The sequence below is a fragment of the Rhamphochromis sp. 'chilingali' genome, assembly GCF_963969265.1.
Source record: "Rhamphochromis sp. 'chilingali' genome assembly, chromosome: 15".
NCBI lineage: Eukaryota > Metazoa > Chordata > Actinopteri > Cichliformes > Cichlidae > Rhamphochromis > Rhamphochromis sp. 'chilingali'.
This window is the reverse complement of record NC_137942.1, coordinates 35172821-35198556: the sequence shown is the minus strand read 5'-3', so window position 1 is coordinate 35198556 and position 25736 is coordinate 35172821. Positions and strand designations below refer to the sequence as shown.

At 43.3% G+C, this 25736-nt stretch overlaps 1 protein-coding gene and 1 long non-coding RNA gene across 2 annotated transcripts; both read right to left on the bottom strand.

Moving 5' to 3' along the window:
• Positions 1–1370: 1370 nt before the first annotated feature.
• On the bottom strand, positions 1371–24385 carry LOC308410907 (stonustoxin subunit beta-like). The gene is made up of 5 exons (XM_080904583.1): positions 24289–24385; positions 11502–11675; positions 6021–6194; positions 2370–2416; positions 1371–2221 (listed from the first exon to the last, which is right to left on the bottom strand). The coding sequence occupies exons 1-5, from the start codon at positions 24375–24377 to the stop codon at positions 1680–1682; spliced, it is 1026 nt and encodes a 341-aa protein (XP_080760709.1). The 5' UTR covers positions 24378–24385; the 3' UTR covers positions 1371–1679.
• LOC308410919 lies at positions 14687–21246 on the bottom strand. Its single transcript, XR_013974299.1, has 3 exons — positions 21114–21246; positions 20849–21020; positions 14687–15472 (listed from the first exon to the last, which is right to left on the bottom strand). It is a non-coding gene; the product is annotated as an uncharacterized lncRNA (long non-coding RNA).
• Positions 24386–25736: the final 1351 nt, after the last annotated feature.

Genomic DNA, 25736 nt, shown 5'->3' with positions numbered 1-25736 from the left:
TTAGATGGAATATAGGTGGCAAGATGAAATTAAGTTCATCCAATGAATTATTTTTTTGAGTGCAGTAGAGACAGAAACCATTCAGATCTGGGACCATCAGCTGACTGATGATGTCACACAGACTGTGTTTTTCAGGAACAGTGATTCTGATGTGAGCCTGCTAGCTGACAGCAGACCTGATGAAAGCACATGTTCACATCTGTGAGGACAGACTGGACTCTTTGACTGCACCTTGGTTCTCCTCAGAGGTCTGTACAGGAGCATGTCCACCCCCACTGAAGATCTCAGTCACTGTGAAACATAGAAAGCTGCTTGTGTGGCCTCTGCCTCACATGTAGATACAGCTACAGGTTTCTCTGTCAGTCAGACTGAAACAGTGTCCTGATGCTGCATCATTCAGCTCTGTGCCCCAGTCAGCATCACTGGGAGCTACCAGTGTTTCTGCCCTTTTCCTGTAACACTACACTCAGCACAGGCTCAGCTGGTATCCAGTGTTGGACTTTGGCTTCAGCTGCTGTGATAGATCCTCTAACATAGATCAGCTCTGCTACATGTTGTTAGATAAGTGCAGCTGCTGTCATGTCCTGATGTTTCTCTGGCTCAGCAGCTTCTCCATCAGAGGTTCACATGGAGCTGATCCAGTATCTCCAGTAACTGTGTTCTGTGCCTCACTGGTTCATCCTTCTGTCTGTGTGACGTCAGTCAGATGTTGAAGTTAAACTCTGTAATCTTCACTGTGTCACAGAGTTCAGTGAGTCCCGTTATTCACAGTATCAATCAGATCATCAGAGAACAGCTGATCAGCAATCAGTGGTGCCAACAGCGCCTCCTGTGGTGAGAGGATGCAATAATGCAATGTAGCATTTTTCCACTCAACACTTGCAGTCATGGAAACTGTCTGTTGGATCTGTGTGACGTTGCTTTCTTGGTTAGAGTTCCTCACAAACGTCCAGATGATTCTTCTAATGAGGCGTCGACCATGTTTGCAGCTCTTTGGAAGAAAACGTCGCCCTTTGCCATCCTTACTTTTCTTTGACTTCTTCAAATGCAGCTGAACTCCAGCTGGTATTTTCTTGGACTTTGCAGCTGTTTCTGGTCATCAGTTCATTCCTGCAAACCTCTGAAGCTGAACAACAATGATGCTGCATTGCTGGCTGATCCCAAAAGGTTGATTCTGTTCATCTGGACGTTTTCAGAAACGTTTGCTCACTGATCAGGTGACTTCTTCAGTCTCAGCTGACTGCAGCTTTACAACCTTACAAACAGCACATTTGCACAATGACTGAAAGCAGCAGCACCTGATATATATGATACTAATATAATACATATATAATCCATACTAATGATGAAGGAACTGAGCTCACAGTCCATTGTTCATTCAGTGAACTACTCAGTTTATTTTGGGCCTCAGAAATGCTCACTCTGTTTGTACATCACTGTCAGCAATAGACTCATTCTGCTGTGTGGACAGGAACACATGTGACATCACTTCCTGTTTGTTTGTGACTGAAGAGGAAGAAGTTTACAAGGAATCATTTAGAAGAGTTTCAAACATCAACTGATTGAATCCATGAATCTGAAAACGTGTTTGTGAGTGAAAGAGACAGACATGTACAGACTGAACTATCTGTTCAACAGTCAGAGTGTTTCTGTAACAGGAGACACTCTTTACACTCCACTCAGCACAGGGACACTGAGGAACCAGGATCAACCCAAAACCCAGGATAAAGAGTTTGAGTGAATGTGGTGTTGAAGGTGTGGAGGTGGATCAGAGTGTCAGAGGAGACTCTGTAGAAGGACAGAGTGCCAGCAGGACAGTCCACATACACTGCTGCTCTGTTAGAGACAGAGGAGGAGGAGGAGGAGGAGGAGGAGGAGATGGATGTTTGTATGTTATTGTGCCAGACATAACCAGGACCATCATCAGAGCACTCCAGACTCCAGGACTGATCATTGTTTCCAAACAAACAGTCATAGCTGCCTCCTTTCCTTCTGATGCTTCTGTAACTCACTGATATATAAACGTCTCCTCTCCACTCGACCTCCCAGTAACAGCGACCAGTCAGACCATTTCTACACAGCAGCTGAGGATAAACATCAAATCTGTCTGGATGATCAGGATATGACTGAACCTCCTCCACACGTGTCACCTTCCTGTTGTTGTCAGACAGTTGGAGCTTTGTGTTCACTGTGTTTGTGTCGATTGTGAGTTGACAGGAATCTGATGGAGAGAACAAACACAATCCAGCTGCAGTTATTGATCCATCATCTGTTCATTGATTGACACTTTGATGATGACTCCTGACATGATGAAGATGGTTGAATGTGTGCTGCTTTGTTTTCATGAATCCCATTAAAAACACACTTACACTTCCTCAGACCTGGTCTCAACCATCGGACTCCAGCAGGCTCCACCCTGAAAGGAGGAGGGGGGTCAGAGCAGCACAGTCAGCATGCACACATGGACATTACATGGCTCTCACACACACACTGTTACACACTGAGCTCAAAGCTCGGCTCCACTGTTTTATTCAAAGAAATCGACATTTATTTATCAGCACATTTAAAAACAGCTTGAGCCAAAGTGCTGCACAGAGTAGAGAGAAAATAGGAAACATACACAGTAATGACTATAAAGACTGGTCAGGATTGAAAGCTACAGAGTACAAATGTGTTTCCAACCGGCTTTTAAAAATGTCCAGTGTTGGTGACGACCTGATGTGAAGGGCGACTGTTCCAGAGTTTGGCTGCAGCCATCGATAAAGCTCACCTCTGTTTTTACGTCTAGTTCTGGTCAGAAGCTGCTTATCTGCAGACCTGAGGGCTCCACTTGGATTCTTTTGTTAAAGAGAGATAAGATGGAGCCAATCCATTCACAGATTTAAAGACAACCAGATCTGGAAGTGGATTCTACCACGTACTGGTAACCAGTGGAAAAAGCTGGTGATGGGTCGTCTAGCACAGACCCACCGCTGGAACCAGACAATTGATGAGGGAGAGAACTGTGACAGCGCCGTTCCTTCACTTGACCTCAGTCGCTCTCGTCTGCTCCCTCGTAACACTGCTCTTTATTGAGCTTACATGAATATGCACAAGTTCATTATGACGTCTTACACAGGTATGAACAAAGAGTACCAGTCTGTGCATAGTGTGTGTGTGTGCGTGCGTGTGTGTGTGTGTGTGTGTGTGTGTGTGTGTGTGTGTGTGTGTGTGTGTGTTCGTTCCAGATGTGACCCTGTGACCCCAAAGCTGGTGCTAAGAGTCCAGCGGTCCCCCTAACAAAGGGCTCTTACAAACCTTTGCCATTTCCCAGCATGCAAGGCACTCGTGGATGCAGGCACACCATTCAGTGCTGACAAGTATGTTGATGTCATTTTGAGGCTACAGGAGGAATTTGATCACAGATTTGCTGACTTCAAGACACACAGAGCCACCTTTCACATTTTTGCAGACCCCTTCTCCTTTGATGTGCAAGATGCCCCTTCTGTGCTTCAAATGGAGCTCATTGAGCTGCAGTGCAACTCTGAACTCAAAGCAAAGTTCAGGGAGGTGAGTGGAAAAGCAGACAAGCTTGGACAATTTTTGAGAGACTTGAGCCCTAGTTTCCCTCGGCTTTCCCGAATGTTCAAGTGGACCATGTGCCTTTTTGGTAGCACATACTTGTGCCAAAAGCTCTTCTCCACTTTGAACTTCAATAAGTCCAAGTACAGGTCCAGACTTACGGATGATCATCTTCAAGACATACTGAGGGTCGCAACTGCTTCCTCCCTCAGGCCAAATCTGGCTCGGCTATGCGAGAGGAAACGCTGCCAGGTCTCTAGCAGCAAGGAGTAGGCAAGAGAAGCCATGTTCAGAAGAACAGTTCATTTTCTACAGTGTTCCATTCATGTTCAGAAGAAGGTTATAGAACTGTTAATACAGACATTTCAATCTAAATACAGCAGATATAGAAGACTGAAAGAAACACACAAGTTCACTGACTAAAAATATCTTATTATTGTTTTATTTATGTATTACAGATTGATTTATTTTCTTATTAATTCTTAATTTGTTTATTTATTTTTAATATTTTGTGTTAAAAAATAAAAATAAAGAGATTTGAGAAGATTGGAATTTTTTAACCATGCCTTTCCTGTGGAAAACCTAATGCGGCCCAGCCTCACCCAGACTCTGCCTGCAGCGGCCCCCAGCTAAATTGAGTTTGAGACCCCTGTCCTACACCATAAATCAGTAAGAGAGGGTACGACCTCTCTCATGGCCCCAAGTGGTGTGTGCATGCCAGAGCACTCTGGAAGGCACACAGAGTCTTTACAGACTACTCAGGATCAAACCTCTATCATCATGCAATCGATTATACAACTCTAAGCATATATGAGTAAATATTTCTAAGCATAAATGACAATCAACAATATAAACCTTACAGCTGGTTTTAATAACAGAATTCATTTGTTTCTCAAATGAGAAAGAGCTATCGAGAAACACTCCTAAATCTTTAGTTCTGAACTTTTCCAGTGGGCCAAGGTCAACATTATTAGATAATGCTAATTCTTTTCCCTTACATTATAACAATGTGAGGAGTTAATGCTAAGTATACTGCCATTAGCGGCTAATTCTAATTAGGGGTGAATAATTATTAGTAGCTAATGCTAATTTGACGTGAATTAGCATTATATTAGTGAGGAGTTAATGCTAAGTAGGCTGCCATTAGTGGCTAATGCTAATTTTAGACTAAAAAGCATTAGCAGCTAATGCTCATATTGTTTTCCTTTGCTTTGTAAGAATGACAGCAGCTAATGATACGAAAAGTCTGCCATTATTAACTATTGTTAATTTGATGTAAATTAGCATTATCCGATAATGGTAACCCTTTTCCCCTGCATTATAACGATGTCAGGAATTAATGCTAACTAGGCTGCCATTAGGGGCTAACTCTAATTAGGTGAATAATTATTAGCAGCTAATGCTAATATTGTTTTCCCTTCCCTTTTAACAATGTGAGCAGCTAATGCTAATTTGATGTGAATTAGCATTATATTAGTGAGCAGTTAATGCTAAGTAGGCTGCCATTATTAACTAATGCTACTTTGACGTGAATTAGCATTATGTGCTAATACTAATACTGTTTTCCCTTAATTTTTAACAATGTGAGCGGCTAATTCTAAGTACGCTCTTGTAAATAGCTAATTCTAATTTAGTGTGAATTAGCATTATTCAATAATGCTAACACTGTTTTCTCTTACTTATTAAAAATGATAGTAGCTAATACTAATACTCTTTTCCGTTGGGTAACAACGATGTGAGGAGTTAATGCTAAGTAGGCTGCTTTTAGAGGCTTATTCTAATTAGGGCTGAATAATTATTAGTAGCTAATGCTAATACCGTTTTCTCTTTCCTTATAACAATATGAGCAGCTAATGCTAATTTGATGTGAATTAGCATTATATTAGTGAGGAGTTAATGCTAAGTAGGCTACCATTAGCAGCGAAAGCTAATTTGAGGTGAATAAGCATTAGTAGCTTATGCTAATACCCTTTTATCTTGTGTTATAATGATGTGACACTTTTCTCTGCTAAGGATTTGTGTGACCATGATGGAAACTCTGATAAGCTAATGCTGCTAAGCTAATGCTGTTTATGGGCCCTGTTAGAATCAATATTTCATTCTCATTCTGTTGTTTGACAACAATAACAGAAAAATGTGCACTTGAGAACAAATTTATTGTGAATTCAGCTGTGAATGTACAGTTTGTCATTATTTAAGCTTCCATTTCCAAATGTTAGCTGACACTTTATTAGGTACACTGGTATCTATATCAGGTACACCTGTGACCTAAATGTTCCTGCAAACAGACTCCTTGGAGACCCCTACATAAATATCCATGAACTATCCAGCTAGACTAGTGTGTCTGTCCCTGAAAATATTCCTGCATGTGCGATTGTTCATGTGTCATCTGCAGGAAGTGAGTGAAAGACACAGGAAATGTTTCCAGCTCTTCCTCCTCTATCAGACATTCTTCATACCTGAGAGTGTCCAGTCTCCAGCCTGGATCCTTCAGTCCAGCCGACAGCTGCTTCATTCCTGAGTGACCTGGATGATTGTAGCTCAGGTCCAGCTCTCTCAGATGGGAGGGGTTGGAGCTCAGAGCTGAGGCCAGAGAAGTACAGCCTTCCTCTGTGATCAGACAGCCTGACAGACTGCAGACACACAAAACAACAATCTATCTGTCAACAGTTGTTTTCTCTTTGTCACAATAACATCTATCCGTCCATTGTAACTTTAGGGCGATCGTGGCTCAAGAGTTGGGAGTTCGCCTTGTAATCGGAAGGTTGCCGGTTCGAGCCCCAGCTTGGACAGTCTCGGTCGTTGTGTCCTTGGGCAAGACACTTCACCTGTTGCCTACTGGTGGTGGTCAGAGGGCCCGGTGGCGCCAGTGTCCGGCAGCCTCGCCTCTGTCAGTGCGCCCCAGGGTGGCTGTGGCTACAATGTAGCTTGCCATCACCAGTGTGTGAATGTGTGTGTGAATGGGTGGATGACTGGATATGTAAAGCGCTTTGGGGTCCTTAGGGACTAGTAAAGCGCTATATAAATACAGGCCATTTACCATTTACCATTTATTTATAAGTGACAATACCCAACAGACAACAACAGTCATCTGAAGCTGTTTAACAGTGTAAGGTAACCGCCTCCACTGTGAGCAGCACTTGGTGATGGTGGGAAGAAGAACTCCCTTTGACACAAAGATCCTCCCAGTGAAAACAGGCTCCAGGAGGAGCATCTACCATGACTGGTTGCAGGGTGAGGGGAAAGAGAAGAGATGAGCTCAGAGAGACAAGAACAAAACAGAGAGACAAAAGTTAAGGACATGCAGTAGTGACATATAAAAGCATCAGGAGTGAAAAGTGGGGAGAAGAAAGCAGAGCATCATGGGAAGTCCACCAACAGCCCGAGCCTATAGCAGCATAACTAAGGGATGGTTCAGGGTCACCTGATCCAGCTCGAACTATAAGCTTTATCAAAAAGGAAAGTTTGAAGCTGATCTTCAAAGTAGAGAGGGTGTCTGTCTCCTGAACTCAAACTGGGAGCTGCTTCCACACCCAGTCCAACATAGCCAGGCTTTCTTTGCTGCTTTGACAAAACCTCAAATCCCAGTCAGAGATGATGAGCATCATCACAGTGATGATCATTTCTCTGTAACCCAGGCTTTCTGCTTCAGGATCTGTGCACGCTCACAGAACAAGGAGACCTTTCACTAAATGGATGGACTGAGCTCAGCCTACAGATGAACTGGTGCCAGAGTTCATTAAGAACATCAAACAGTCAAATTCAACACTTTAATGGAAATATGAGATTAATGCTGCAGACAATCATGAAGCTGCTGAATTCATGAACATCAAGAATGCAGCGAGTGGTAAAATAAAGATTTGACCTCAGTGTGCTCAGTGTTCCTGTCTATTCCTAACATATTCCTAACATGATAGCTGCACTTTAGAGCTCTAAAACTGGAACTGACACATGTTTAAACTCTACATGTTACTCAGTACATTCAGTTCTGACACTCGCCCACAGTCCAACAAAGGAAACATGGAGATCACACCAGTTTGTCACCAAAGTCTAATTATTAGGGCAACTTAACCTGTTATTATCTCGTTAACTCATTAACTGATTAACGTCAGCAATTATTTTAATCACAGTTTTTAAAATCATGATTATTGTGAAAGTGCTCACTGGCTCTGAATATAACAGCCATGGGTCACAGGAGGGATGTTGATCAGTGCTGGCTTGAAATGGGCGTCATTATGCGTCTCAGCCAATGGGAGCATTGAGGGTGGGCCTAATACTACTGCAGCGCTCACATGACCCAGGACAGAGAGAAAGGGGCGGGGACAGAAACATGGAGACAGGTACAGAGCTTTGACATGTTCATTTTAAACTGCTCCAGGAGGCAGTGTTGATACAACTAAAGTTATCTGTTGTTGAAGAAGTCGGTCTGAGGAACGTTCTTAGGATCAACAAATGACGGCATGTATGAGCCTCAAGACGCACCATCACAAGAAGAACACATGAGCTGTAGAAAAAGGAGAGACTACGAAAGCCACGGCGTTACAACGTGAACCAGCTGTTGGTCTCTCTGGAGACTACTGGGCGTGGCTGGGTAACCATGGTTACCTGGGAGTTACAGAAACGTGCAGAACATGTGATTCATGTTGCACAGCAGTGGGACATTTGAAATAAAGTCAGCACACTCAGTACAGATAGTGCATCAAATATGATGCTGCTGCCAGACGTCTGCCTTTGAACACGTCCCTGCATCGCGCACAACACCAAGGTTGCCATGGCAATCACAGCTGACAGGGACAAAGTGCACAGCTGGAAGCCTGCAGGTATATTTAACATGATGTATTTCTCAGTGTCCTGTCGGTGTGTGAGAGACAAACAGCCTCTGTATGTGTGTGTAAATACAGCATGAATATGTAGAGGACATGTTTGTGGATATAAGTAAATGAAAGCTCTGCGTCATTTGAATCTTTGACTCTTGTTTCTGTTGCAGGTCTGTGACTGAACTTCTGGGAGGAGAAACGTTGGTTTCATGCTCTGTGATTCTGTGTTTTGTCATCTCTCTCAGGTGATGGAGAGCTCAGATGATGACCCCTGCCTACGTGGCCACTTCAACTGTGAGAGACAGAATGTGAAAAAAAAATCCATGAATCCACATGGTAGGATTTGTAAAGAATTTATTCGTAAATCAGGGTGGAAAATAAGTATTTGGTCAATAACAAAAATACAACTCAATACTTTGTAACATAACCTCTGTTGGCAATAACAGAGGTCAAACGTTTACTATAGGTCTTTACCAGGTTTGCACACACAGTAGCTGGTATTTTGGCCCATTCCTCCATGCAGATCTTCTCGAGAGCAGTGATGTTTTGGGGCTGTCGCCGAGCAACACGGACTTTCAACTCCCGCCACAGATTTTCTATGGGGTTGAGGTCTGGAGACTGGCTAGGCCACTCCAGGACTTTCAAATGCTTCTTACGGAGCCACTCCTTTGTTGCCCGGGCGGTGTGTTTTGGATCATTGTCATGTTGGAAGACCCAGCCTCGTTTCATCTTCAAAGTTCTCACTGATGGAAGGAGGTTTTGGCTCAAAATCTCACGATACATGGCCCCATTCATTCTGTCCTTAACACGGATCAGTCGTCCTGTCCCCTTGGCAGAAAAACAGCCCCATAGCATGATGTTTCCACCCCCATGCTTCACAGTAGGTATGGTGTTCTTGGGATGCAACTCAGTATTCTTCTTCCTCCAAACACGACGAGTTGAGTTTATACCAAAAAGTTCTACTTTGGTTTCATCTGACCACATGACATTCTCCCAATCCTCTGCTGTATCATCCATGTGCTCTCTGGCAAACTTCAGACGGGCCTGGACATGCACTGGCTTCAGCAGCGGAACACGTCTGGCACTGCGGGATTTGATTCCCTGCCGTTGTAGTGTGTTACTGATGGTGACCTTTGTTACTTTGGTCCCAGCTCTCTGCAGGTCATTCACCAGGTCCCCCCGTGTGGTTCTGGGATCTTTGCTCACCGTTCTCATGATCATTTTGACCCCACGGGATGAGATCTTGCGTGGAGCCCCAGATCGAGGGAGATTATCAGTGGTCTTGTATGTCTTCCATTTTCTGATGATTGCTCCCACAGTTGATTTTTTCACACCAAGCTGCTTGCCTATTGTAGATTCACTCTTCCCAGTCTGGTGCAGGTCTACAATACTTTTCCTGGTGTCCTTCGAAAGCTCTTTGGTCTTGGCCATGGCGGAGTTTGGAGTCTGACTGTTTGAGGCTGTGGACAGGTGTCTTTTATACAGATGATGAGTTCAAACAGGTGCCATTCATACAGGTAACGAGTGGGGGACAGAAAAGCTTCTTACAGAAGACGTTACAGGTCTGTGAGAGCCAGAGATTTTCCTTGTTTGAGGTGACCAAATACTTATTTTCCACCCTGATTTACAAATAAATTCTTTTGTTCTTCTCTTGTTAGAAAGACGCAGTCCCAGCAGTTAGCTTGTCTGCTAGTTAGCTGAGAGCTAGCTCAGTTGTACATTGAATACCAAACCGTGTAAACCAGGGGTGTCAAACATATGGCCCGTGGGCCAAATCCAGGCCTTGAGATAATTTCGTATGTCAAATATTGATGAATTTTCAGGCTTGCTGATAATCAATGTGAGCACGGCTGAGATGTTATTCTGATGAGCAAACCATGTGGCCAAACACTTTAAGAGACAGACTGGGATCATACCATTATGTGAAAGAAGACGGAAATGTCCCATAGACAGCAAGGGTAGTGGTAGAGACCAGTACACAGAGAAATGGGAGCTGTATTGAAATGCAAGCGTGTCAGGAAAGAGTGAAAAGGCAAAATGAGCAGCATCTGGCTGCATTTCAGTGATACTGGAGAGCACAAAGCTGAGTGCAACATTTATACAGGAGATATACAGGAGACGCTGAGAGCGGAACTGATAAAATTAGGAGCTGGCTAAAGTGAGACCCATTTTTATTTCCACCCATTTTCCATTGTGGAGGACAAAAGGTTTCAAACTGGTCCAGGTCTTAAACCTCACGTGTTCTTCCTAATAGCAGTAAATGGATAGAAATAAGGCTTTTATGAAAACACTGAATAAAACTTTCTGCCTTTAAAAAGACTAAATGTACAGTTCAGTATTGAATACTACATAAAATAAACTATATATAAAGTGTGTCTGAATGGCAGAGATGCAGAAATATGTGCATGTAGCACAGAGCCACGGCTCAGTGTCTGAATGAGTCTCACAGACCTGAATGTGCTGTTGAAGCCATTTATAATTATAACGTAATTCTTTACTCGTTTGATCTGCTCCTTACCACAAGCCACCAGACGTAGAAGGTTTTGGACTTTTAACTATACTTTCTGAAGTTTTACAACTTTTCTTACTGTTAAAAACCTTGTTATGGCCATTCATGCTGTACAAAGTAATTAGACATGTGTGGTATCTACAGAAACGTCAGAATCTCAGCTAAAAGTTCACAAAACCATCTCAACAACCACCAAACAGCTGAAACAGCAGGTGAACAGATCACACAAAAAAGATGTAAACACAAATCCCCCTGATCATCTGTTTTTTAAACATGAAGCGTCGTTTTGGACGTTCATTTACTGCTGGTTCAGTGAATTTTGGTTGGACAGTGATGAAACCTGCAGCCTCAGAATCTGTGAGAAGTCTGCTTTCAGCTCGCAACAGCATTGTTGTGTTGTGTGGATCCACCTCTGCAAACTCATCACTGTTTCACCATCATGTTTCTACTGAGACAATAACAAAGGAAGCAGTTCCCAGGAACTACTTCCTGTCTTGTTAACATAAGAGTACGTTGCCCTTCAAAACACCTCCACTTCTCCTCTTATTAGAGGACTGCCTTATTATTAATCTGCTAATTCTGTCAGTTGATGAAAGAAAAATGCTTGATCTCACCTGAGAGTTTCCAGTGTACAGTGTGGACTCTTCAGTCCTTCAGACAGAAGCTTCACCCCTGAATCCTTCAGGTTAATGTTACTCAGGTCCAGCTGTCTCAGATTAGAGGTCTGAGAGCTGAGACCTGAGGCCAGAGCTTCACAGCTTCTCTCTGACAGGTCACAGTGACTCAGTCTGAAAAATAACAGATAATTACAAAAATAAAACACTTATGTTGAAGCGTAATGAGATACTATTATATTTAGCAATATTTAATCTTGTTTTTGTCAAGAAACTGAGCACTGATGCAGAGCAACATGTGGAGAGAATCAGAGGAGAAGAAGTGAAGAGAGAACAGCAGTAAAACAACACTGAATTGTTCAGTGTGCTTTTGATATCAACAGAATGTGTCAAATTTCTTTATTTTGTATTTGTTTTAGTAGAATTGATGATTATCACTTAGATAACAACCACAGGCCAGGTCTAAATTGCACTTTGGTGACAGTTACACCCAGAAATATTTCAGAAACGTGGACAATTTGTGCTCCATTGTATTCAGTATTGAACAAACTGAGTACCGATGACCACTTAATATTTTTGATAGTTTATTTGAGTTGTTCCACCTGATCTGTGTTAACTAGAATAAACATTTAAAAGCTAAAGCTATGATCACATATGTACTTACAGAGCTTTGTTGGAGGCTTTGACCACTGGCAGCAGCCTCAGAAGAGCATTTTTAAAGGCTCATGTTCTCACTTAGATCATTTATTTCTACTTACATTTCATTCTGGGAAAAATGGGGATTACTTTGAAAAAGGGAACTATTTTCCCCAAAAATCAGCCCTGGATTAGTAAATCACTCCAACATGTTCTCAGGCAGAAGAAGCTGTCTTGTTATGAGGGAGAGAAGAAAAGTAAGTAAGTAAAACTTTATTTATATAGCACGTTTCAAGATAAAAATCACAAAGTGCTTCACAGAAGCTAAAACCTAAAAATAAAAATCAACTAAAAGCAAGTTTAAAAAGATGGGTTTTTAGCTGTTTTTTAAAAGCGACCACTGAGTCCACAGATCTCAGGCTCAAAGGGAGAGAGTTCCACAATCTGGAGGCCACAGTTCCAAAAGCTTTGTCGCCTTTTGTTTTCAGCCTCGTGTGTTGGACAGCAAGCAAGCCCTGGTCACATGACCTCAGGGACCTGCTGGGAATGTATGGATGTAAAAGTTCACTTATATATGTTGGTGCTTGTCCATGCAGGGCCCTGAAAGTCAAGGTCAAAACCTTAAACTGGATCCTGAATTTAATGGGGAGCCAGTGCAGCTGAATCAGCAGGGGTGTGACATGGGAAAACTTGGAGGACTTGGTCAGAAGCTTTGCAGCAGCGTTCTGAACAACTTGCAGACGATCCAAAGAGGCTTTACATAAACAAGTAAACAAAGAATTACAGTAGTCCAGACGAGATGAAACAAATGCATGAATGACAATTTCTAATTCGGAGCGCGATACAATGGGACTCAGCTTAGCAATGTTTCTCAAATGATAAAAACAGGAGCGAACCAAAGATTTTACATGGGCATCCAAAGTCAGAGCTGAGTCAATACTAACACCAAGGCTCCTGATAGACGGTTTTGCAAATGTAGCAAGTGGACCTAAGTTTTCCATAACACCAGGTACAAAATTTTTAGGAGCACAAACAAGAACTTCAGTCTTCTCCTCATTTAGTTGAAGAAAGTTTCCAGCCATCCAACATCTAATGGAGTCTATGCGCTTGTGCAAAATCTGTAGCTTGGAAACATCATGGGGCTTAAAGGAGATGTATACCTGAATATCATCTGCATAGCAGTGATACGAAATGTCCTTAAAAGTGCTTAATAAGTGTTGAAGAGGAAGTAAATACAGTAAGAACAATAAAGGCCCCAAAACTGAACCTTGTGGCACACCATAGGTAAGAAAAGTAGAAGAGGAACTGTACTTAGAGGTAGCCACAGAAAAGGATCGTTCATGCAAATAGGATTCAAACCAGTCCAAAGCAGCCCCTGATATACCCACCCAGTCTCTCAGCCTATCTAGCAGAATATGATGGTCCACAGTATCAAAGGTGGAGGTCAGGTCCAACATCAACAGAACGGAGCATTCTCCTGCATCACATCTCATTAAAATGTCGTTGGAGACTCTAAGAAGTGTAGTTTCAGTAGAGTGAGCTCTACGAAAGCCAGATTGGAATTTATCCAGAATGCTGTATTCATCTAGAACAGCTATAAGCTGCTTAGCCACAACCTTTTCTAAAATCTTAGAAATGAACGGTAATTTTGAAATCGGTCTGTAGCTACTGAGAAGAGAAGCATCAAGCTTAGGTTTTTTTAACAGTGGGTGAATAACAGCATTCTTACAATAAACAGGGACCTGACCAGAAACCAGTGAGGTATTGATAATTGTGAGCACACAGGGACCAATAGACTGAAAGACATTTTTAAACAAAGATCCAGGTAAAATATCAAGAGAGCAGGAGGATGCTTTCATTGAATTAACCAACTTGACCAGCTCAGGTAAGGACGCAGGTAAAAATCTTTCTAACATTACAGGCCTAGCTTGAGTTGGATCAGACAAGAGAGACACAGAAGGAGAGATATTGTTCCTCACGTTACTGACTTTTTCAACGAAGAAAGAAAGAAATTTTTCACAATATTCATTTGATGAAATTGGGACAGCAGGTGGAGCAGGAGCAACAATATCACTAATGGTGTCGAATAGTACCTTAGGGTTACCTCTGCTCTTAGACACTAAGTCTGAGAAATAGGCCGCCCTCGCATCTCGAACTGAAGTGTTAAAAGAGACTAAAAGGTCCTTTAAATGAAGGAGATGGACATGCAAACGCGTTTTCCTCCATAAACGCTCAACCTTACGGCAGCAACGCTTTAAGAAGTGAATGCTGTCATTTAACCAGGGAGACGACTTTGAAACCGGAGCTAGTCTAACTTTGACAGGACAAACATTGTCTAAAATACAAAGACAATGATTATTAAAAAGATTTGTTAAAAAATGAACATCGTTATAAGGAGATAAAACTAAATTAAAAGCATCGGAAAATTTAACAGCACTAGACGAAGTTAAGATGCGAGAGCTAACCACATGTCGAATAGGAGAGAGGGACAAATGGAAAGACAGATTAAAAAGAATACAATGATGATCCGAAATAAAAATGTCCTCAGTACAAATAAAATCAATGTTTAAACCTAAAGTAAAAACAAGGTCCAGTGTGTGTCCTTTGGTGTGTGTGGGACCAGACACATGCTGAGTAAAATGAAAAGAATCCATGACGCTAAGGAAACCTCTGGCAAAGAGAAAACAGAAAAGCAGCTAAAATCAGATGTAAAAGTAAAGCAGAGCATGAGCTGAATAAAGGACACTCAAGGCTGGCTTGGAAAGGAATGAAGTCCATGGTGGGGATGCAGAACAAGGAGCAAAGATGAATGTGATGCTGAATCACCAGAAGACTTGGACTCATTTGATTCCAGCTTTTTTTTATTTATTTTTTTATTGACATTTTAGAATCACTATACAATACCATCAACTTCAGCTTTCTTTCAGTACATATATTTTTTTTTATTTTTTTCTATATTTAAACAACTAAAATATCCATACAATAAGAATGAAAGAAGAAGAAGAAAAGAAAAAGAAGCAAAACAGGAAACAACAAACAACATAAATAAAAAATACATAAGGAAAAAGAAAAAGGAAAGAAAAATAAATAAATAAATATAGGGAGTGTGTTTTTGTTTCCATTAATGTAACTAATTTTTCCTCTAGTCTTCTAGTAGTTAACAAAGTCAAAATCTAATGCAAAAGCAAAAACTGGCCTGCGTTTTCTAATGTAGTCCATCCATTTCTTCCATCGTGATACAAACAGGTCCCTCTTGTAGTTCACATCTGCTGTCATTTTCTCCATTCTGTAAATGTCCAGTGTGATGTTCATCCACGTGTTCATAGTTGGGCTCTCTGAAGAAAGACATTTTTTTGTGATGGCTTTTTTTCCTGCTGCCAGTAAAATATTAAACAAGTATTTATCGTTCTTTGTCCATCCTTCTGGCATAAGTCCAAAACATAGAGTTTTACTTTCCAAAGGTAAATATCTTCCAAATGTCTCGTGTATTGCTGCATGTATTCCCTTCCAATAAGTTTTAATAACATGACAGTCCCAGAAAATATGATAGTGATTTGCATTTGTATTTCCACAATTTCTCCAGCAAGCGGGAGGGTTACCTTCATAGTGAGATTTTTGGAGAGGTGTAATAAAATATCTTATCAGGCATTTCCACCCAAATTCCCGCCAGCTCTGTGAGCTGCTACATTTCCATTGATATGCCCATATTGTTGTCCACTCTTCCTCCTTTATCTCTATTCCTCCCTCCATTTTCCATTTTGTTTTGATATACAAGGTTGAGTGTAATTTCATATTTGTTAATCCTTTATAGAGGTCACCTATAATACCTCTATTTTTATTTGAACTGCCCTTTTAAATACATCTAGCAGCTGTTTACTCAATTCAGCCTTAGCTTTTATCGTTTTATTGACAAAATGCCTCATCTGTAGACATCTATAAAAATCCTGTGTTTCTAATGAATATTTGTCTTTCATTTTATCAAAACTAATTAGTCTGCCTTCCTCCATTACCATACATAAAGCTGTTAATCCTTTATATGTCCAATCTTTGAATCTGGTGTCCAATTTATTTGGAGCAAAATGTGTGTCATATGCACACCACTTAAGAACTGCTATATCCTCTTCTAGTTTCTATTCTTTTATTACTGTTTCCCAAATTTTAAAAGTCAACTTGATCCATGGATTTTCAATAGTTTTTATTAAATTTTGCAAGCTTCTGTCTGCTATAATAGCTTATATGGGGATGGAGGTCAGACTCTCCTCAATAACTTTCCATTGAGCGTCATATGAAGGATTACATCAGCATATCATAGGCCTTAATTGTGCTGCCCAATAATATTCCCTAAGAGAAGGTAAGCCCCACCCCCTTTTCCTTTGTTAAGTTGTAGGGTTTTAAATCTAATTCGGGGCCTTTTTCCTTGCCATATGTATCTTGACAAAATTTTATCCCATTCATTAAACTGTTTCTGGTTAATTTCTATTGGTAATGTTTGAAATAAATATAATAATTTAGGAAGAATATTAATTTTAATTGAGTCTATTCTAAAATATAAACTTAAATATGGAATTAGATCAGAATCAGAAGACCCTTATGAAAAGGATATCGAGGGAACAGTTTACCCTGCCCGGGATAGGGTTACCGGGGCCCCGCCCTGGAGCCAGGCCCGGGGAGGGTGCCCGAGGGCGAGCGTCTGGTGGCCGGGCCTTAGTCCATGGGGCCCGGCCGGGCACAGCCCGAAGAGGAGACATGGGCCCATCCTCCGGCAGGCCCACCACCCGCAGGAGGCGCCATAGGGGTCGGGTGCATTGTGTGCCGGGTGGCGGCCAGGAGCGGAAGCCCTGGCGGACTGACCCCCGGCTGCCAAGACTGGCAATTGGGACATGGAATGTCACCTCTCTGGTGGGGAAGGAGCCTGAGTTAGTGCGTGAGGTTGAGAGGTACCGGCTAGATATAGTCGGGCTCACCTCTACGCATGGCTTGGGCTCTGGAACCAGTCTCCTGGAGAGGGGCTGGACTCTGTCTCAGTCTGGAGTTGCCCCTGGTGAGAGGCGGCGGGCTGGGGTGGGTATTCTAATATCCCCTCGGCTTGCTGCCGGTACGTTGGGGTTTTTCCCGGTGGACGAGAGGTTTTGTTCCCTGCGCCTTAGGGTCGGGGAATGGGTCCTGACTGTCATCTGCGCTTATGCGCCGAGTGGCAGTTCAGAGTACCCAGCCTTCTTAGAGTCCCTGGGGGGGGGGGTGCTGGAAGGTGCTCCACCTGGAGACTCTGTTGTCCTGCTGGGAGACTTAAATGCTCACGTGGGTAATGACAGCAAGACCTGGAGGGGCGTGATTGGGAGGAACGGCCTCCCTGATCTGAACCCGAGCGGTGCTTTGTTATTGGACTTCTGTGCTAATCACAGTTTGGCCATAACGAACACCCTGTTCGAACATAAGAGTGTCCATAAGTGCACGTGGCACCAGGACGCTCTAGGCCGTAGGTCGATGATCGATTTTGTAATCGTATCACCAGACTTGCGACCATATGTTCTGGACACTCAGGTAAAGAGAGGGGCTGAGCTGTCAACTGATCACCACCTGGTGGTGAGTTGGATCAGGTGGCGGGGGAGTACGCTGGACAGACCTGGTGCACCTAAACGCATAGTGAGGGTGTGCTGGGAACGTCTAGCAGAGGCCCCAGTCCGCGAGATCTTCAACGCACACCTCCGGCAGAGCTTCAACAGCATTCCGAGGGAGACTGGGGACATTGAGTCCGAATGGACCATGTTCAGCGTCTCCATTGCCGAAGCTGCTGCATTGAGCTGCGGCCGCAAGGTGGTTGGTGCCTGCCGTGGTGGTAATCCCCGAACCAAATGGTGGACACCAGAGGTGAAGGGAGCCAACAGGCTGAAGAAGGAGTCCTATCGGGCTTGGTTAGCCTGTGGGACTCCGGAGGCAGCCGACAGGTATCGACAGGCCAAGCGGAATGCGGCTCGGGCAGTGGCTGAAGCAAAAACTCGGGTGTGGGAGGAGTTCGGAGAGGCCATGGAAAAAGACTTTCGGACTGCCTCGAAGAGATTCTGGCAAACCGTCAGGCGTCTCAGGAGGGGAAAGCGGTGCTCTACCTGCACTGTGTATAGTGCTGGCGGAGCGCTGCTGACGTCGACTGAGAAAATTGTCAGGCGGTGGAAGGAATACTTCGAGGACCTCCTTAATCCCACTGACATGTCTTCCAAGGAGGAAGCAGAGTCTGGGGATGAGGGGAATGACCCACCAATTTCCGGGGGTCACTGAGGCAGTTAAACAGCTCCTTGGTGGCAGAGCCCCTGGTGTTGATGAGGTCCGCCCCGAGTTCCTGAAGGCTCTGGACGTTGTAGGGCTGTCCTGGTTGACACGCCTCTGCAATGTTGCGTGGAGATCAGGGGCAGTACCTGTGGACTGGCAGACCGGGGTGGTGGTCCCCATCTTTAAGAAGGGGGACCGGAGGGTGTGTTCCAACTACAGGGGGATCACACTCCTCAGCCTCCCTGGGAAAGTCTATGCCAGGGTGCTGGAAAGGAGAGTTCGTCCGCTAGTCGAACCTCGGATACAGGAGGAATAATGCGGTTTTTGTCCTGGTCGTGGAACACTGGACCAGCTCTTTATCCTCTCGAGGATACTTGAGGGTGCATGGGAGTTTGCCCAACCAGTCTACATGTGTTTTGTGGACTTGGAGAAGGCATTCGACCGTGTCCCTCGGGGTGTCCTGTGGGAGGTGTTGCGGGAGTATGGGGTGTCTGGCCCATTGCTACGGGCCATTCAATCCCTATACAACCGTTGCAAGAGCTTGGTTCGCATTGCCGGCAATAAGTCGGACTCGTTCCCGGTGGGTGATGGGCTCCGCCAGGGCTGCCCTTTGTCTCCGGTTCTGTTCATAATTTTTATGGACAGGATTTCTAGGCGCAGCCAAGTGGCGGAGGGCTTTCGCTTTGGTGACCTCAGAATCTCATCTCTGATTTTTGCAGATGATGTGGTTCTGTTGGCTTCATCGGGTGAGGGCCTCCAGCTCGCACTGGAACGGTTCGCAGCCGAGTGTGAAGCAGCGGGAATGAGGATCAGCACCTCCAAATCTGAGGCCATGGTTCTCAGCCGGAAAAGGGTGGAGTGCCCACTCCGGGTCGGGGATGAGTTCCTGTCCCAAGTGGAGGAGTTCAAGTATCTCGGGGTCTTGTTCGCGAGTGATGGGAGAAGGGAGCCGGAGATCGACAGACGGATTGGGGCTGCAGCTGCAGTAATGCGGACGCTGCACCGGTCCGTCGTGGTGAAGAGGGAGCTGAGTGTAAAAGCGAAGCTCTCAATTTACCGGTCGATCTACGTCCCTACCCTCACCTATGGCCACGAGCTGTGGGTAGTGACCGAAAGAACGAGATCGCGGATACAAGCGGCAGAAATGAGCTTCCTCCGAAGGGTGGCTGGCCTCTCCCTTAGAGATAGGGTGAGAAGTTCAGCCATCCGGGAGGGGCTCAGAGTAGAGCAGCTGCTGCTCCACATCGAAAGGAGCCAGCTGAGGTGGTTCGGGCATCTGACAAGGATGCCCCCTGGGCGCCTCCTGGGTGAGGTGTTCCAGGCATGTCCCACCGGGAGGAGGCCCCGGGGCAGACCCAGGACACGCTGGAGAGATTATATCTCTCGGCTGGCCTGGGAACGCCTTGGTATTCCCCCGGATAAGCTGGAGGAGGTGGCTGCGGAGAGGGAGGTCTGGGCCTCTTTGCTCAGGCTGCTGCCCCCACGACCCGGCCTCGGATAAAGCGGATGAAGATGGATGGATGGATGGAATTAGATTCCATCTCGCTATATGTTCCTTAATTTTTTTCTGTATTGGTAAATAATTTCGTTCTAATAGTTCTGTAAGATCCTTAGGTATTATGACTCCTAGATATTTAAAGTACTCTGTTTGCCATGCTAATTGATACTTATACTTACTTAAGCAATTGTGTTTTACTCATATTAACCCTATATCCAGATGGTCGACCAAAGTATTCAAATGATTGCATTAATTTAGGTAAAGAGTTTGATGGTTGACCCAAAAATATTAAAATATCATCTGCATAGCAGGCTAATTTATGCTCCTTTTCATGGATATTAATACCTTCTACTTCTTTATTTTGTCTTATATATTGAGGCAATGGTTCCAGATATAACGCAAATAATAATGTAGGGTGGCTGTAGCTCAGGTGGCAGAGCAGGTCAGCCACTAATCAGAAGGTCGGTGGTTCGATCCCAGGCTGCACCCTGGCTCCATGCCAAATATCCTTGGGCAAGATACTAACCCCGTGTTTGCCTACTGGTGGTGGTCAGAGGGCCCGGTGGCGCCTGTGTCCGGCAGCCTCGCCTCTGTCAGTGTGCCCCAGGGCAGCTGTGGCTACAATGTAGCTTGCTATCGCCAGTGTGTGTGTGAATGGGTGAATGACTGAATGTAGTGTAAAGCGCTTTGGGGTCCTATGGACTAGAAAAGCGCTATACAAATGCAGGCCATTTACCATTTAAATGTCATTTCAAGTTTAACATGTTTGTAAGCTTGTTTTCATACCATACAGAAATGAACAGAAACCCAATGTGATTTAGAAAATGGACAGCTGTATTCCAATTTGTAGTAAAGGTTTACCAGTATGGTCCAGTGATATATTGTGTTGTGGGAATTAAGCAAATGCTGTAAAGGCATGCAAAATCTACCATTTCCAACTTACACTTACCACCCTCGTCAGAGTAACGCTGTGCAGAAATGAGCAGCTGATCCAATTCTGTACTCTGAGACAGATTTTTGCAGTCTTTGATGATCCTTGGCTTGAAGAATGTTGGCCACTTTGCAAAGAACTTTGCAGACACTTCCTCCCCAACAAACAGCATTGTGAAGTCTTGGTCAATCTTAAACACAAAGTGTAACAACAGAAACAACACTTTAACAAGAAAACAAACAAAGGAACCACAAAGCGGTCATTAAATCATTTTATGCCTTACCAAGCCAGGTGTATCCAGAAATCTTGGGAAAAGGTCCAGGACAGCAGAAGCTGTGGCAGGTTCTTGAACCAGTTTTTGCCTATGTTGAAATGTCACCTTCATGTTGTCTTTGACACGTTTCATGTCAGTTGAGTGCCTCTTCCTTGCATTTATCACCTGACAACGGCCTCACATTTGAACACAAGTTGCGAAGAGTCTTGGGGCTGTCTTGAAAAGCTGACTTTGATTACTTCATCTCTTCTCAGGAACCAGCATATCACCACCTTCCAAGAGTAAAATAAGGTCCAGCATATAACACCATTTCTTTGCAAAATATCTAGCATGTCTAGTCCCTTTAGACTGAGCTTAAATTAATTTTGTTAAGAAAAAACATCCTTGGTCCATTTTTAAGTAGTACAAGCTGTGTAACATGACTGCAATACAGTATTCTCTCAACTATCACAGGGGTTAGTAGGAACCATATTTCTATTTTATTATTTTTATATATTTTACGCCATAAAACCCCTCCCCACTCTCTAACAAACCCTAATATAACCCTGTTATTCATTTTTAGACTAGAAAATGCTTAATGTACCACAAACAAATGTAAATCTAAAAAAAAAGAAAAATACCTACTGGCTACAGAAATGCGCACTATGATGAAATTCCCATAATTTACAAGATGTAGGGGCCATTATAGTGTAATGTAACTCCCAGGTTACCCTTAAGCATCCTAGTTCACCTAAGGAAGGGTCTCAAACTTAAATGAGCTGTCATCTCATTGGAGGGCTACTTCAAAAAAACAGAAACCACAAAGAAAACACCCACAAATATTCCTGACAATGTAGCGTTTGGTTTGTTCGTTTTTAAATTTCAAATATTGTATCACAAGACAAAACTGCAAATATGAACGCATTCCCCCCCCCCCCCCCCCCCTCACTCTTAACTAACCGATGCCTTTAATTGAACTACCAAATGAACACAATGGTCCTCTCTTTCTGGTCAGACACTTTGCAGCACTTCTGCTTTAATTGTGTTCATATTTAACAAAATAAAAATGCAGAAATAAGTGTTCACATTAGTTTTTGACTCTCGCTGAACTAACAAAGCCAATCAAACCACCTGTTTGTACTCTCTTGTTACCTCGGCCAGGTCCGCGGCTCTGAACCGTGGTAATGACACCTCTGGCTAATACGTCGGGTTGTCGGGCTTGTAGCTTTACTGTCAGCGAACACAGTGTACAGTCGAGTCTTAACAGCTTTCTTACAACCAGGCACTCATTTTGGCGGCAGTGGTTATTATTATATTTACATGCTTTCTTCTTCCATTTCTCCTCGGTAACAGCTCCTACTTTCTCCCTCTCTCGCGCTCAAACACACAACGGGAGGGGCAGTTCCACGTTCTCCCCGCAGCACGGACTACACTACCCATGAGGGCCCGTAACACTCTGCCCTTATTGCCTTCATATTAAATCATTTTTGGCTAATGACAAAAAAAAGTCACTTTAAGGGCCAAATTGCATTATACTTCTTCACCTCACCTGACCTGACGTGGGCCGTAAGTGGCCTCTGGGCCGCGAGTTTGAGACCACTGACCCTAAGGCTTTAGCAGTTTAATTCGAAAATAAATAAAAGGCATTTAATAAAAACTGTGACATATATTAACAAGTAATATTCATTACAGTCTGCCAACAGCCAGATTATGCTAAATGAATATTAGGAAAGTAACTGGTACTTTGCAGAGTTCTAGCTAGCAGTAGCCCAGCTTAACAAAAACAGTTAAAATTCAAATATGACACTTAAAGATGATGTATTTTGATATAAATAATATTTTTTTACTAGTTATCATGTTACCTGCTCTAACATCAATCTAAAACTTAATATTTAACCGAATAAAACTTACCGCAGCAGCAAGAAAAAGTGGCGACCAAAGATTCTGGAATGCGGAGCTCCACAGGAAATGAAGGTGTGGTCTAATTTAACACCCACAGTGTTAAAATGCAGTAACGACTAAAATCCACACTAACACTTTTCAGGAATCAACTCCCGATGTGTTATTTTAACTCGATTAAGTGTTGAACTAACTCGGAACTCTGTTGAATTCTGCTAACACTGAAAAATCAACACTGGCATTTTTGCTGTGTGGCCACAGTGCAACCCACAATGTGTAACTGACACTATTATATTGCATTATGTCACATTGTTACATCTTTTTAAAAGCTATTTGTGGCCTTGATTTTGGGAGCTTCAATTGTCTGACTACAGCTACCACACAGTGGTCACTGATATCATTTGCGAAAACCCCAGTGTGAGAATATTTATACGGCATATTAGTTAAAAATAAATCAATAAGTGATGACTTTTCTGGGCATTTAAGATTTGGACGAGATGTGCTGTAAATTAGTTGTGTGAGATTATATGAATCACACATGGATTTAAAACTGTCTGAGGCAGAGGACAACCAGTCCCAGTTGAAATCTCCGGCCAGCACAATTCCATTAAAATCTAAAGTAGATAGTTTTTCACTAAGTGAAACTAAAGCCTCACTACTAGCAGAGGGGGGTCTATAACAGCCCACAATGGTAATAAAATAGCCCTTGAAAAGTTGGAGCTTGAGGGCAAGAAGTTCAAACTGTTTACGAACAGGTACCGATGAATCGACAGTAACATGGAATTTGCTTTTTACATAAATTGCAACACCGCCACCCTTTCTGGGGCAGTCGCAACGGAAAAGATTATAGCCCATTATTGCAATGTCTTTGTCAATAATTGATTTAGTAAGCCAAGTTTCTGATAATATAAGAATATCAGTATCTAACTTTCATCCAAATTTTCACAAAATCAAGTTTGGGAAGAAGACTTCTGACATGTAAATGAGTGATACCAAGACCTGTTCGAGTTTTAAAATCACAAGGAGTACTTAAGAATTTGCAATCTGGACCAGGATTAGGTTGCACATTTCCAGATAAAAGAAGCAGAAGAACAACAAAACATTTTCTTTTCACAGATTTTTTTTGTAGGATTACAGACTGATTTCTCTTAGTTCCCAATCTCTTTGGGGGGGGGGGGGGGGGGGGGGGGGGGGGGAATGGGAAATAAACCAGTAATATGGAATGACTAAATCAGTTAAATCAGTTGAAATGAGATCTCTACTGATAATCACGTTTGAGAAGTTTCTAAAAGATGTAAAATCCCACCTTGTTCCCTTTGAGAGGAGTAAGAAGTATGGTGTCTCTTGCTCCACAGACTGTTCCTGCACCTCATGTAGACAAAAAGTGGTCTTCATTACATGGTGCTTCTGGGAATACAGGGAGTGCAGAGTTATTAGGCAAATAAGTATTTTGTCCACATCATCCTCTTCATGCATGTTGTCTGACTCCAAGCTGTATAGGCTCGAAAGCCTACTACCAATTAAGCATATTAGGTGATGTGCATCTCTGTAATGAGAAGGGGTGTGGTCTAATGACATCAACACCCTATATCAGGTGTGCATAATTATTAGGCAACGTCCTTTCCTTTGGCAAAATGGGTCAAAAGAAGGACTTGACGGGCTCAGAAAAGTCAAAAATAGTGAGATATCTTGCAGAGGGATGCAGCAGTCTCAAAATTGCAAAGCTTCTGCAGCGTGATCATCGAACAATCAAGCGTTTCATTCAAAATAGTCAACAGGGTCGCAAGAAGCGTGTGGAAAAACCAAGGCGCAAAATAACTGCCCATGAACTGAGAAAAGTCAAGCGTGCAGCTGCCAAGATGCCACTTGCCACCAGTTTGGCCATATTTCAGAGCTGCAACATCACTGGAGTGCCCAAAAGCACAAGGTGTGCAATACTCAGAGACATGGCCAAGGTAAGAAAGGCTGAAAGACGACCACCACTGAACAAGACACACAAGCTGAAACGTCAAGACTGGGCCAAGAAATATCTCAAGACTGATTTTTCTAAGGTTTTATGGACTGATGAAATGAGAGTGAGTCTTGATGGGCCAGATGGCTGGGCCCGTGGCTGGATTGGTAAAGGGCAGAGAGCTCCAGTCCCACTCAGACGCCAGCAAGGTGGAGGTGGAGTACTGGTTTGGGCTGGTATCATCAAAGATGAGCTTGTGGGGCCTTTTCGGGTTGAGGATGGAGTCAAGCTCAACTCCCAGTCCTACTGCCAGTTTCTGGAAGACACCTTCTTCAAGCAGTGGTACAGGAAGAAGTCTGCATCCTTCAAGAAAAACATGATTTTCATGCAGGACAATGCTCCATCACACGCGTCCAAGTACTCCACAGCGTGGCTGCAAGAAAGGGTATAAAAGAAGAAAAACTAATGACATGGCCTCCTTGTTCACCTGATCTGAACCCCATTGAGAACCTGTGGTCCATCATCAAATGTGAGATTTACAAGGAGGGAAAACAGTACACCTCTCTGAACAGTGTCTGGGAGGCTGTGGTTGCTGCTGCACGCAATGTTGATGGTGAACAGATCAAAACACTGACAGAATCCATGGATGGCAGGCTTTTGAGTGTCCTTGCAAAGAAAGGTGGCTATATTGGTCGCTGATTTGTTTTTGTTTTGTTTTTGAATGTCAGAAATGTATTTTTTTTTTTTTTTTTTTTTTTGTGTCCCGTTTGGATCTTTAGCATCAGAATTGTTGTCTTAAGGCC